Source organism: Herpailurus yagouaroundi, unplaced genomic scaffold (genome assembly GCF_014898765.1).
Source record: "Herpailurus yagouaroundi ecotype Mexico unplaced genomic scaffold, PumYag 190, whole genome shotgun sequence".
NCBI lineage: Eukaryota > Metazoa > Chordata > Mammalia > Carnivora > Felidae > Herpailurus > Herpailurus yagouaroundi.
In genome coordinates, this window is record NW_024412421.1 from 18,411,308 (window position 1) to 18,425,772 (window position 14,465).

At 54.4% G+C, this 14,465-nt stretch overlaps 1 protein-coding gene across 5 annotated transcripts in view; it reads left to right on the plus strand.

Moving 5' to 3' along the window:
- BEAN1 (brain expressed associated with NEDD4 1) overlaps positions 1–12,683 on the plus strand; it is a 46,646-nt gene extending 33,963 nt beyond the window's left edge. For 3 of the 5 annotated variants that reach the window (XM_040498204.1, XM_040498205.1, XM_040498206.1), the window contains one exon: positions 664–2,838. In XM_040498204.1, the coding sequence (XP_040354138.1) occupies positions 664–991 (328 nt within the window). In that variant the 3' untranslated portion in view covers positions 992–2,838. Of the gene's footprint in view, positions 1–663; positions 2,839–4,395; positions 4,403–4,450; positions 4,478–7,491; positions 9,491–10,103 lie in introns of those variants that run through there. The other 2 variants (XM_040498207.1, XM_040498203.1) reach the window with 2 other exon arrangements.
- Positions 12,684–14,465: the final 1,782 nt, after the last annotated feature.

The window sequence follows — 14,465 nt, forward strand, 5'->3', positions numbered from 1 at the left end:
ACCCACTGGGTCAGGGGTCATTATGTCTAAACTGCACCTGTGGCCATGAGGTGGGACTGTCCCATTGGGGGATTCTTCTGTGGGGGGGGGGGGGGGTTTTGGTTTCCCCCCCCCCCCCTCGGGCAGATCGCCCACAGGTTAGTATTTGAAAAAAGAAGAGAGGTCAGGGCCTCCATCACCTCCCTACCAGGAGACCCCTCAGGCCCCAGAAACAGCCATATACCCCCATCACCCTTTACCCCCTGGGGGGCAGTGGATGCTTTTGTGGCCCTGCAGCTTCGGGTCTGGAAGGGCCACTTTGGGGTGACTTGAGACCCAAGAGGGTCAGGCAGCCCGAAGTTGCTCCCACTAGCACTGCTCACACTGGAAGATGCTCCATCAGCAGGGGCCATGGTTGTTCTGAGCAGTCTGAGACCCAGGGTTCGGTGACAGGCCCCCCCATATCCACACAAGTTCAGGACCAGAATCCGGCCTCAGTGGTTCTGGGGTGCCTTTCCTGGGGGAGTTGAGGGTTTCATTAGAGCCAGCATGGCAGAGGCCTGGCTTGGTCCACACCAGGGCAGCTGTCCCTGCTGATGGGCTCCCGGCCCTTGGGGAAAGACATCTGCACCTGCCCCTAAGGCCAGGTTCCGCAGGGCCCTGAGGGAACCTCTTCTCTTGTAGTTATGAGGAGTGTATGGGGCCAGGTGCCACCCAGCTGTACATCCCCACGGATGCACCACCACCCTACTCGCTGACCGACTCCTACCCCGTGCTGGATGGCATCATCGATGTGGGCGGTGGCCGTCACCAGCAGGCACAGAGGATCCTGGGCCAGGGTGGCCTCCGCACCGTCTCCATGGATACCCTGCCCCCTTATGAGGCTGTGTGTGGGGTCAACCCCCCATCAGGTCTGCTGCCGCTGCCAGGACCAGAACCAGGGCCAAGGAGCCCCCAGGGCTCACCCATCACAACCTGGGCCCTGGTCTCTGGCCCAGAAAGGATTCTGTGAGTGACCCAGCTAGCTAGGTCCTCCCGGTCCCTCGGGCTGAGCCACAAAGGGCGTGCACACACACACACACACACACACACACACACACACACACACAAGGGCATGCACACACACACATACACTGATATGCACACACAGCACTCCCACATGCACACACATATACACAATCGTACACACACATACACACTGACACACCCATGTGCGCACACACACATCCAGATATGCACCACACATGTACAGACATGTGCATACACACAGCCCCCCCCCCACATCCACATAAAACCATCTGCTAAGGTTTCATTAAAAATGAAGCTTTCTTGACCTCCCGTCTCCTCCCCAGCCTGTTGGCCATGCCTCTGCAGACAATGCTGGGAGAAGACAGGTGGAGAAGGGACAAGAGCTTGCTCTTCCCTCTCCCTGGCCTATTTGCCTCTGCCCTCACCTGGCAGGCTGTGCCCAAATTCTGATTCTGCCTCCAGAAACTGCTCGACCATCCCAGGTCAGCCGCTAGCCCCCTCCACCCCGGGGCAGCGTGCCCTCCTGGCTGGTGGGACAGGCTTCAGTGAGGTTCAGCTATACACTGTACCTCTCCCTCAATTCCAGGGCAGCCACAACATCACCACCCTGCCACTTATGGGGCAAGGGACACGGGTCTGGGGGCTCAGGCACAACCTGGAGGTCCTCACCACCCACCTTGCCTCCTCCCTAACCCAGCGCCCGCAGCCTGGTTGTGCTGGCGGAGTTATTTAGGAGGTCCCACCCCAAGCGGCAGGTGATAAGCAGGGTCCTTGGTGGGCGTGTGACGATGGTGGTGGTGGGTCAGAGCTGTCCCCATGTCAGTCCAAACACTGCCCAGGGCTGAGGGTCTTCGAAGAGGAAGGCGGCCTAGGCACAGCTCTGAGGCAAAGAAGAGGCCCCTTGCGAAGTGTGCATGCCCAGCTGACCATTATGACCCAAGTGTGGGCTGTCCTCCTGGGTGGCCGCTCCTGGTTGAGAATTATGAGCCGATGTGTTCTGGTCCTGCCCTCCAGGGTGTGTGCAGACATACAAGAAAGGGGAAGCGGGCCCCCTAAATACTAGCATGCCACCACGAGAGGCCGCATCTGGGCCTCACTGCCAGGGGCTCCACAGAAGGAGATATATGGGCATGACTGCTCATAGAGTGGCCCACAAATCCCAGCAAATCCCATCCGAGACCACGCAAGTAACAGAGCTGATTTCTGAAGACCCAGCCTGCCAGAGAGGGGCAGCCGAACATCTTCACAGAATGTCCCGCCAGCATTGCCGACGGCAGGAAGTGGAGCCTGGAGCCCACCCTGCCCCCCACCCCCATCCATCCCCTACCCACATTCCAATTCCTCTATTGAAGGGCTAAGATATTTCAGTAATCCCTTTCTTGAGAAGGAGGGTATCCAGGATGGCAATCGTGAATTTTATTTTCTGTAGAAATAGGATTTCTTCTGGTGCAGAACTGAAAGAAATCCGTCCAGAGGTTCTGTGGCATCCTGGCACGCCCGACTCCCACCAGGAAAGGGACCTTGTTTACAAGCAGTTCTGTCCGCCTCTGTGGTGTACTGTTTTCTAGGCAAAAAATATCTGTCTGTTGTACTGTATAGCCTTTAAATGCACTCCAGGGATGAGACTTTTAAGAAATGCATCCTGCTTCTGCAACCCTAGAGAGTACTGGGGGGAAAAAAAGATTAAAATCCCGAAGTACTCATCAGTGTTTGAGGGGTGGAGCTAAACAGCTTTTCTTGTTCCTGGATTAAGCGCTACATAAGCAACAATGTATCTTTTCTGTGTTCAAAATAAATATATCGTATCAATAAAAATGTTGCAAGAAATAACATTCTCAAAGAGTGCATGGACTGCAGGAGGGGGAGTGGTGCAGGGCAGCGGGTGGGCTCGCACCATCTGACAAAACAAACAGCAGCAAACTGAAATATCTTATTTCCCCCAAGATGGGCAGCCCTGGAAGTGTCACTTTCCTATTGACATGGATATTTGGCAAGTCGGTGCCTTACACGAGTTCCTTTTTTTTTCTTAACCTCACTGAAACCCGACATCCTCTCTCAGAGACTTGTCCAGCGTAAACATCACCAAGACAGGCCATAAGTTTTGGACTTGACTCCGGGAACACCAGGGACTGCACATCTTCCTTTCACAGCGGTTGACTCTCAGCACCCTGATGGCTTCTTTAACTCCGAGAAAAGGGGGGGGGGGGGAGAATTTGTAATTGGACTGAAGTGAGTTGTTTCCTTTTCCTTGAAAAGATTCTTTCCCGTGCTCTCAGCTTTGGTGGTTGGTCCCTTGGCTGACAGAGGCTGGTTCCCTTCCACTGTCATCCTGCCCTCCCACTCAGACTCAAGCGGCCTCCACCAGCATAGTCCTAGACCCCTGAACGCCCTGAAAGCGGGTCGGTCGATCCTGAGGGAAGGCCAGGTCCTAGCCGTCCTGCATCCAGTCCAAGCCCACACTGCCACCTGCTGGCTGCCTGCTGTCAGTGCTCAAAGCAAACACGTCGGGCCCCTGGAGAGGAGCACTTCCCTTCTCCCACTTCCAAATCTACTGACCGCGGACATTAGCAGTTGGAGACAGGACTTGGTTGGGTTTTGAGCTGGTCTGCCACCTTTGCAATGTTCCATGAGGTTTAACCACTCAAGCATTCCATTTTCAGGAGTCCCTCCTGCTCATCAGTTTCTCTCTCTGGGCACAACAGCCTGATGCCCTAAGTAAGCCCATCTCCCCGTATGCAAAATAATTATTCCTCGGTCTGAAACACCACTGTGGTGGCTCGGGTGCCACCTCCGTGCTCTGGGGCCCTCTCCCTGGGAACGAATGTAGCGGCCCTCATGGTGATGGTGTCCAGTCCCGTGCTGACTCCAACCTGAACCACACCACACCAACACCCGGTTCCAACAACACACAGGATCCCCCTGGATGGGGTGGGCTTGGCATTTCCTGCCTCCCCCCATCCATGACACAGCCCATGTCCACATACAGTGCCACACGCAATGTCCTTCTGCACACTCCTACAAGGCAACTAGCCCCCTCTCTCTGCCAGGGCCTGAGAGAGCCAAAGAGCACACCCCAGGCAGTGGGCTCAGCCTGGGGCTCACTAGGGCCCCAGTGAGATCGGAGGTGACAATTCTCAGGATGGCAGGAACAGGAGGGGGCAGGACCAGACCCTGGGACAGGAGGAGGGTGCAAGGGATTGATGAGGAAGGTGACCCGGGAAGCACCAAAAGCGAGGGGGCCGTGAAACAAGGAAGGGAAGGAAGCCAATTCAGGGTGTTGTAGTCACGCGGGTCCCCTTCCGAGGGGCACGAAGTGGAGAGCACACCTCACAGCCCCCTGCCAGGAAGAGGGGGTGGATTTCTCCCACTGGCTCTCAGACTCTCAAGGGTCACTGTTTGAGGCCACCCTTTCAGAGAACATTAGCCCTGCCCCCCTGTGCAGCTGAGCAGACTTCTCTGGCCAGAGAAAGTCTTCAGACAGGGGGGGTTGCAGCTGCTGGCAGATAAAGTCCTCTCCACGGTCAGCATGGTCTGCCACTGTGCCAGTACCTATGGGCACGGTGCATTCCAGGGTCTCGGACAGGGCGTCAACAACATCTGCCTCACGCGCGCAGCAGAAACCTCCAGACAGAGGAAGGACCGTTGATACAACGTATGGCTGCCCGCAGCTGCTCCTTGGGACACCGACCGGCTCCACCTGGCCAAGCCCACCCGCACATATACACCCAGGGCTCTCTCACACCAAGTTCCTCCCGACACCCTCAGACACACGCCCACATGGAGCATCACTCAGCTCCCACTACGCTTGCGCAGGTGGCTTTGGGGCACACACACTAGTGCCCCCACACTCAGAGCTCACACCCTCCGGGGTCCCACATGCACACTCCAAGGCCACCCACTCAATTCAGGCGTCACCGCTGGTGTCCACCTGATGACTGACCAGGTTGTGGGCCACGAACCGTGGAAGGACAGGCAGCTTCGATGCGTGAGACGGCAAATCTTCTGTCGTGGGCTCTGCTCTGCTTGACCTCACGCTGAACCTCTCAGGCCAGGTGAACTCTCTCAGTCAGAGCCAATTACCGGGGTCAGGCCAGTATTTCCGGGCTGCAGCAGGCTGGGCACGCCCTTGCCCCCAGGGTCACAGCCCAGCTGCGCCTGCTCAGCGTCTCTCCTAGGAATCCCGGGGCTCCAGGCGCCCAGGCCCAATGGGCACAGCCCCAGCCATGCCACACTGACTCCCCACCCGCCTGACCCCTGTGGTCCTGGGGCCGCCCAGCCTTCTGCTCCTTAGCTTGTGGCTGCCTGATCCATGACCCACCACAAAACTGGCACTACTTGGATTACAGGGTAAAAGAAGGCGGCTTTGGGGGAACCCTCCACCCCCCCCCGGCAAGCTCTGAGCACCGTCACCCACCCCCGTGACTCACTGCAAGAGACAGAAACCCAATTTGAAACTTCTTAAGCAAGAAAAGATATTTATTGGCTCACAGAACTAAATTGTCTAAGTGACAATTCTGACTTCAGGCATGGCCAGATCCAGGCAGTCCAAGAATATGGGCAGGTGTATTGTCTTTCTTGGTTCTGCTGCCCACCTTCATCCTCCGACAGGAGCAGTGGCTGTGGGCACCCCAAGTCTATGTTGGCAGGCTCATGATCCAGCCTCAAGGGTTATCTTACTGCCGGGCTCCGACATCTCCCCCTCCCCAGCCCTTCCCTTGCTGGACTGTTCCTGCGTGTCTGAACCATCCTTGCCAGACTGGGGGCCCAGGGTCAGGATTCAAGCTGGTTCTTCTCTGGGTGGTGGGCCCCGGGTGGGGGGAGGTGGCGGTTTGTGGAGTGGACAACTAGCGAGAATATTCAGTTCAATTCTGATGGAAACAGATTCCTCCCTGTGTTTCACGGCCTTGAGGACAGTAAGTACAGCGGTCCAGACCTGGGAGCCCCAGACCAGACAGCACCCACCCCTGTTCTCCCCGTGGCCTCTGAGCTGTTAGGCTTGGCAGGGGATTTAGGAGGATCTGGGCAGCAGGGACAGCTCTGAGGGAAGGCTAGGTGCTAGGACCCAGGATGCTTGGCTGCCCCCTCTTCTGTCATCAGCTCACCGTGTGACCTTCGGCCAGATCCTTTCCTTCTCTGGGCCTCAGGACCAGCCCCCCAACATATCCCCAGTGCTCCCCTCACCTCCCTCTGCCCCCTGCATTGTCACCAAAGTTAGTCACCCTGGCAGGCAGAGAAAGCAGGTTCTCACTAAGCCAGTTACTCTCCGAGGGCCCAGAAAGTGTGAACACAAAGCCCACAGTTCAAGAGGCTACAGAGGCCCAGTGGGGAGGAAGCAGGCACTGGAGGAGCTGAGCTGACCCCAGCACCGAGAGCACAGGGAGGGGAATGGTTCCAGGCACCCTGCCCGGCTTCCCCCATCGCGATCTCGGTCCACCCTGGAGAGACAGTTCACGGGCACGATGGGTTCCCTGAGAACCGAGGAGCAAGATGTCCAGAAAGTGTGAAGTAGTTACATCAATAAGTAACTAACACACGGTGTAGGTGTGGTGGCGGAGATTAAATTGTGTGTACCAAGTTGTTACACTTTGGCTATGAATAGGAAAAAAGATACAAACTGTTTTATACACACACACACCACCACCACCACCACCTTCCTTGGCCTGGTGACTGCCTCTTCAGCACAACTCGGTGGCCTGCAACTCTGTATATCCCCCTCCCCCAAATCTTCCATTTCCATTCAGTGTTCTTACAAATCTTTGGTATCAAGGAAAAAGCATGGCCTTGGGTTTCAGATAGTTTGGGTGTGGTAAACTATGTCCTCCAAAGGTGTCCAGGCCTGAATCCCCAGAACCTGGGAATATGTTACCTTCCGTGGCAAAGACACTTCGCAGGTGTGATTAAGGACCTTGAAACGAGGCGATTAGCCTGGGTCATCCAGGTGGGCCCAATGTGATCACAAGGGTCCTCACCAGAGGGAGGCCACAGGGTCAAAGTCAGAGAAGATATGATGAACTGAAGCAGCAGGAAGAGAGAAATGAGAGATTTACACCCACTACATTCCAGAATGGAATGTAGCAGGGTCCATTTTCAAGCAGTACTCCAATTGGGAAATGACTTCCCAACCACAGGGACAGGAATCGCCCTGGCCACTGAGCTCAGCAAAGACTGCAGGAGGCAGGGGAGCTAGAGACAGGAAGCAGAGAGCTCCCAGATGTGGTGAGCCCAGGTCTCAGGCAGGTCCAAGGCCAAGAATAAGGCAGATGCCCTTCCCGGTGACTGGAGGGCCAGGAGGCCAGCAGAGTCACAAAGCAACCTGAGGATCAAGAATGCTCGGCTGTGTAGAGCGTGGGTGGCTCAGTCGGTTGAACATCCAACTGCGGCTCAGGTCATGATCTCGCACGCAGTTCATGAGTTTGAGCCCCTGTGCTGACAGCTCGGAGCCTGGAGCCTGCTTCAGATTCTGTGTCTCCCTCTCTCTCTGTACCTACCCCCTCTTACATTCTGTCTCTCTCTCTCAAAAATGAATGAACATTAAAACAACTTTTTAAAGAATGCTCGGTGGTGTTACTACAAGGTCATAACGCCCCCCCCCCCCAGTGGGGCTCTCCAGGCTGCGAGCCACCCAAGGGCAGGGACTTTATCTCCTTTGCTTCTGAAGCCCCCAGGCTGGCATGGACCAGGGACACGGGCTGGCTGCTCAAGGATAGCACTTCCCCTAATAGCACAGGAGAACATGGAAAGGGACCCCGCATCTAAGAAGTTGGGAGATAGAACGCATGCCGCTCCCTCCCAGCAACTCACACCTGCTCTGTGAGAAGTCCTAAAGCCGAGAAGCCGAGGGACCGTAATTAAACCAGCAGAATCTATTTGGCCACAGGAAACTGTTACTCCCATAAGACTGATTACAAACCCCACCAAGTGCTCCTTATGGAGCACACTTTGAGAAATGCTGACCCACATGGAAGGAGTGAGTCACCGAGCGGCTGAGTGAGTGAATGATGACTTAATTAAGTATTGGGTGAATGAATGGAAGGAAGGAAGGGAGGGAAGAAAGCTGAAGGGAAGGAAGGAAGGAAGGAAAGCAGGTAGGGAGGGGGGAGGGAGGAAGCCTGGCTCTAAATATTGCTCCCTACTCCTATCTCCCCAAATTCACTCTGCCCTGCCTGGTGGTAAGGGGCTCAGACAGTGGGGGTGAATCAGGATCCTAATGGGTGCTGCCCTATTTATACCTGGGTCTGTTTTAAAGGGAAAATCCTGTTGTTTATTTAATGTGCTTCCTCCTTAGGCAAGGCTGGGGTATGATGAAAGACATTCTAGCATGATCATGACTCCTCCAGGGCCATAGGGCATAAATGGGATCTCAGGTCTGAGAATAAGCCAGTGAACTGTAAAAGGACAAAAAAAAAAAAAAAAAGGTGGAAAAAGCAGGGAGGGAGGGAGATTATTCCCCCAAAGCAGTCCCAGGATTTGCGTACGGATCATCTGGGAGGCAACCCTGGGAAGCACAACAGGAATCGGGAATTAAAACAAGGGTGGGAGAAGAGCCACTCATGAGCAGGTTACTGCAGGGGACAACCGGGGATGATCCCACTGGGGACCCCCTAAGAGAGTGGAGAACACACCCCAGAACTGTCCTGCCTGGGGCAAGAAGCTGGGAGTTCTATCCACCCACCCTCCTTGGCTGGTGCTAACACCCTGGGACTTGGAGCCTGTCCCACACACACCTGCAGCCCGAGAACATTCTCAAGCGTGAGGCATAAGGAGCCTTAGCTGGTGGCATCCAAAGTGGGCTGGGGGTTATGGGCTGGCACGCAGTGTCGGCTGCAGAGGGGTGTAGACGGCTGTGGGCACCACTGTCTCTGTTTCCCCATTTGTTTAGGGGACGGGACAAGGACCGAGCCCGACCTCAGCTCTGCTCCACTGTAAGGAGGTGGCACAGCCCCAGCAACCCTCGGGTCTGAGCCCCTCAGAGCGACAAGCAAAGGCAGAGCCGGGCTGTGTGTGGCTTTCTCTTTTGCTAGCACAACTTCCTCTTCAGCTTCCTGACTGAGCAGTGGGGCAGGACGGAGGTGGGCCAGCCTGGGCCTGGCCTAGAAAGGCCCACACAGCTCTCCTCGGCACCTAGCCCCTCGGAGCCACCATGAGCCAGCCCCAACACCCTGGGCCGGGTGAGGCTGCTCCAGAGACCCTCCTGGGTGACCTCATCAGCTACTACCAAGAGGAGGCAGGGGCCGGCCGGCTCCGGGTCTGCAGGCAAGCAGCCCTCACCCACAGGGCCCGGCGGTTCTCCGACATGGGGCCCCCCCTTCAGCTCTATCCGCCTGAACTTGTGGCCTCCAATCTGCGGGCCACTCACTCCCAGGGGGCACCCAGCCCTACCCAGCCTGTCTGCCATGAACTGGTGCAGGCACTAGAGTTCCTGGAGCTAATATCTGTCAACCTACTTCTGTTTCCCTGGAGGAAGGAAATCAGGTCCCTGAAGGTAGGCACCACCATGCCTCTGAGCAAGGGGGTCTCGGGTTGGAGACAGAGCTCTGCCTCTGGGGGAAACAGCGTGTCCATCATGCCCACTGACTTTGGTCCCATTTTATAGTTGGATAAACTGAGAGCCAAAGAGGTTAATGCAACTTACCTACGGTCACCAGCTAATAAGTAGAAGAGATAGACCTCAAACTCAGGCAGCACACCTTCCAACCGCTAAACTCTACGGCCTCTCTAAAGACAAGGAACCAAGGAGCTCATAATAAACAGGGGAAGGGGTCTAGCTTTGGAAAGCTTTAATCTCTTCTGACTCCAGGCCAGGACTCCTGGGTTGGGAGCCAGGATATCGGAGCCTCACCCCAGCTCAATCTCTTGCTATGTGACTTGCGACAGGTCCTGTCCTGTCTCTGGGCCTCAGTGTGCCCTTCTATAAAATGGGACAGAGGATAACATGATCATGGGCGAGATGTCCCTTTGGCCAAATGCCCCAGCCCAACGGCTTCTCAGAAGCCTCCAGTGCCCCCCTGGGCATCGGCCCTTGGTCCTGCCTGGCCATTCACAGCCACTTTGCTGGGCTGTGTCCCACCTCTAATAAACATCCCTGTTTGTTCCAGACATACACTGGAAACTTTGCCTACCGGGTGCAGCCCGTGCTTTCTGAACAAACACTGCACACCATTCTGGGCAGGCTGGGCTATGTGGCCACCTCTGAGGCGGAGTTTTCGCTGGTCCAGGCCATCAGCAAGGAGGACGCCGAGCAGATGGTGTTTGAAATCTTCCTGGCGAGAGTTACATGTGAGGCCATTCTGGGGACCTCGAGCAGGCAGGTCCTGGGACTGGGCAGAGAGAAACCCTACCGCAGGCGCAGCTCCAAGAGAAAGCTGGCGAAGGCCCACAACTGCCCCGAGGGGGCCCAGCCAGGCCCCCAAGAAGGGCTGGGATCTGAGAGGGCCCTGGCTGAGGGCCCTGACCATCAGAGCACTGTGCCAACGGCCCCGAGCCTGTCTGAGGTCTCAACATCCCCCCGCACCCTCCGTGCCGGCCCCCAGCTCCCCCTGGACTCCCAGCGCCGTGCCAGCACACGCTCGGACAGTGAGGAGTTCTTGACCTGCTACAGTGACCTTGTTCTGCACCGGACACCCCTGTTCCCCAGGGACTTTCCCCTGCGCGGCCTGAAGGGAGACCAAGCCCAGGGCCCAGCCCTGGCTCCCAGCCCACCTGCAGGTGAAGCACTCACTTCCTTGGGCAGCAGCGGTGAGTGGTCCCTGGTCCCCAGTGCAGCTCCTGAGAGCAGAGTGGTCACCATCCCCAGGCAGCCCCGGCTGACACCAGGCCCCCAGTTGTCAGGGAAACCCTTGGACCCAAAGCCAGAAGCACAGCCGGAGCCGACCGCCCCTGACGCAGACACTGTTCCTCCAAACACTTCCTCTGAGTTGAACGAGCTCTGTGAACACCTCTCCCACCTCCTCGGACCCCCAACTCTAGCAGACCATCCTGGGGGCCTCCCAGGCCCTGGGGTTGAGGACACTAGACAATCAGAACCTCTCACGGGGCCAGAGCCAGCCGCTGAGGCCGGGGGCCCAGACAGTAGGATCACCCAACTCTGGAGGCCTACTCAGAACCCCCTCATGTATGAGGGCCCCCGACACTATGTTCCCCCAGGGGAGCTGGAGGGGCCAGTTCTGACCCAAGAATACCACCCAGACAATAGCTAAAAAATGTCACCCCTGGATAATACAGGGACAGAGACCCAGACTGCTCTTCCACCAGGGAAGCGACCCCTTGGAGAGGTGGCAGATCTGGAACCCACAGCTTGTCAGGGGTAGGGATCAATCTGCTAAGCAATCCATCTGGTCTCAAGTCCCACCTACTGACTGTGTGACTTTGGGCCACTCGCTCCGGCTCTCTGAGCCTTGTTTCCTCACCTGTGTGGTCGGACCTGCTCACAGGAGGCTGGGAAGTGTCCGTGAGGTGAGGTGAGGTGTGCACAGTGCCCCTCGGTGCTTCCCTTGGCGGGGGGTGCTTCTGGTCCCTTCCCATCCCCACTAAGTGTGTGACCCTGGGCATCTCTGAGGGGCAGTTTCCTCCAGCATCCTCAAGGGAACTGTCACAGGACAGGTGAAGAAAGCTGTGTAGATAACTACACCCTTAATGCGCTTAGACTACTCTGTCAGCCTCCCTGCTCTGTCTGCTAACTTCTGGTTAATAGAGAACAAAATCATTCCCGGGAGCACAGGATCACACGCGGGCTCTGCATCCATGGGTTGGGGGCTCCACTCATCTGGGCTGCGGCGCCCCCCCCAGCCATCTCTTGCCCCCACACATGCACACGCACCTCACAAGTGGGCACATCCAGAAGTGCTGCTCTTCCCACAGTATTCCCACCCGCTCGCTCCAAGCAAATGACCCCATCTCTTTGTGAGCTAAAGCCAGAGAGGATCCTGTCTGAACCAAGTCCTGTGACTTTCTTGCTCAATTCTCCCCAGGGGCTCCCAAGGCCACACCAAGCCCCACAGGCCCCTCATTATCCTTTGATCTCATTTCCTGCCTCTTTCCCCCCAGCCTACTGCAGACAAGACAAACTGGCCTCTTAAGGGTTCTCAAACAAGCTAAGCCCACCCCTACCTCCCAGCCTCTGTGCAAACTGTTCCCTTTCCCCACTTCGCATCCCGTCTCTATCTTTCCTGTTATTCACAACTCACCTTAAATGTCACCTCCTGGAGAGGCCTTCCATGGCCACCCATCTATCACATCAACTTAATTTTCTGCACAGACATTTAAATGTACTTATTCATTTTCCATCCCCCCCCCGCCCTCCTAGAATATAAGCTCTTCGAGAAACTTCATCTTGTCTCATTCACCTCTGTTTCCAGGGATCCATCAAGTGAGTAGAAAACTTAGAAAATACAGATGGACATAAAAACAAAAGCAGCAGTTACCATAATATCCACACTGGGAGACACCCAATGTTAGGATGTTAACGCAATTCCTTCTGGTCTTTTTTTTTCTAAATTTGGGATTGTAGTATTTACAGTGTTGTCTTCTGCTTTTCTTTACCACAAAGGGAGTTATTGTAACTAATTTTAGATTTAAAGAAAAGTTGTGAAATAAGGCAAGGAATTCCTTTGGAACCCTCACCTTGTGTCCCCTGAAAATGACATCTTATATAACTAGAGTATGATGATCAAGAACAGGCAATTGGGGCGCCTGGGTGGCGCAGTCGGTTAAGCGTCGACTTCAACCAGGTCACGATCTCACGGTCCGTGAGTTCGAGCCCCGCGTCGGGCTCTGGGCTGATGGCTCAGAGCCTGGAGCCTGTTTCCGATTCTGTGTCTCCCTCTCTCTCTGCCCCTCGCTCTCTCTGTCCCAAAAAAAAATAAATAAACGTTAAAAAAAAAAAATTAAAAAAAAAAAGAACAGGCAATTAACACGAAGACAGTATGATTAACTAAACTACAAACCTTTTTTAAATGTGACCAGTTTTCCCATGACTACCCTTTCTCCATTCCAGGATCCTTTCCAGGACCCCATAGGACATTTGTCCTTTTTCCTTCATCCCCGCCGGTCTCTGCCCCAGTCTGTTACAGTTCCTTAGCCTTAGTTTTGTCTTTCCTCATCTTGATGCTTTTGGTCAAAACTTAATACTGATTTTGTTGAATGTCCCTCAGTTTGAGTTTGTCTGTTTTTTTTTTTTTTTTTTTAATAGTTGAAGTGAGGTTATGCATTTTTGGCAAGAATACCATTAAAAATGATGCTGTGTCCTCGGTGCATCTTACCAAAGGGTTCATCTTATTACTGGTGATGCTAACGTGCTGCATCCCTGGAATAAACCGCTTGTCCTAGGAGCCCTGGTGCCTCTTACTGGAAAATGATGTTTAGACACCAAGACCCAGGTGCCAGGTGTGCTGTTACTGGGTGTCATTGCTTCCAAGCCCACTCGGGGGGCAGTCAGGAAACCTATGGATGTGTCCTAACCCAGGCATATACATATGTGAGTTTATTTCCAAATCTATATAGAATTTTAAAACCATGAGTGTTTATGGATTCCTCTGATTTTAAGCCAATGACACAGGGTTGCTTCTACCTCACCCCTTTTACTTAGAAGTTCTTTCTGTAGAAGAGAATGAAACCTGGCTCTCTTAATCTACGGTCTACTTGTTTGTTCAGGTCCAATACTATAGTTTTAGAATTGTTGACCACACCTCCGTGAGAAACACTTTTAAAACCCTATCATAGCATTTATGAAGACTAATTTTCACCTTCACTCTCGCCACATCAAGGTTCTGTTTTCCACAGTTACTCGGGCAACTTCCTTACTTCCCTGCCCTCTGGTGTGGTCGTTTTCACTTGTGATGCTCTTAGGGTCAGCTGTGTCTGAATTCCGTTTTCCATTCCCCCTACATCCGAGTTGATCTTGTTTGTTTATTTCGGGGGTAATGGGACACTTTTCTATGGTTCTAAGAGTCAGTTATACAAAAAGACGCATTCACACAAGTGTCATTCCCTTCTCCTCCCTGCAACCACACCTCATCCTTCCCTCTCTACAGCCTCTGCCCACCAACCTATTTAGTTTCTGGATCATCCTTCATTTCCTTTGCATCTGTGTATTTTTTTAAAGTTTTTATTTATTTTTGAGAGAGAGACAGAGCACCAGCAGAGGACGGGCAGAGAGAGAGGGAGACACAGAATCCGAAGCAGGCTCCAGGCTCTGAGCTGTCGGCAAAGAGCCCAACATGGAACTCGAACTCACAAACAGTGAGACGTGACCTGAGCCAGAGTCAGATGCCTAACCGACTGAGCCACCCAGGCGCCCCTGCATCTGTGTATTTTCTTGGGTCTCTTCTTATACAAAGGGTAGTGTACCAGAGATACTCATCTGGATGTTGTTTTTCACTCAAGATTGCTTTATGTCCTGGAAATCATATCTGTTCAGAAAGAGCTTCTTCATTCTTTTTTCCACTCCACTGTGTGGCTGT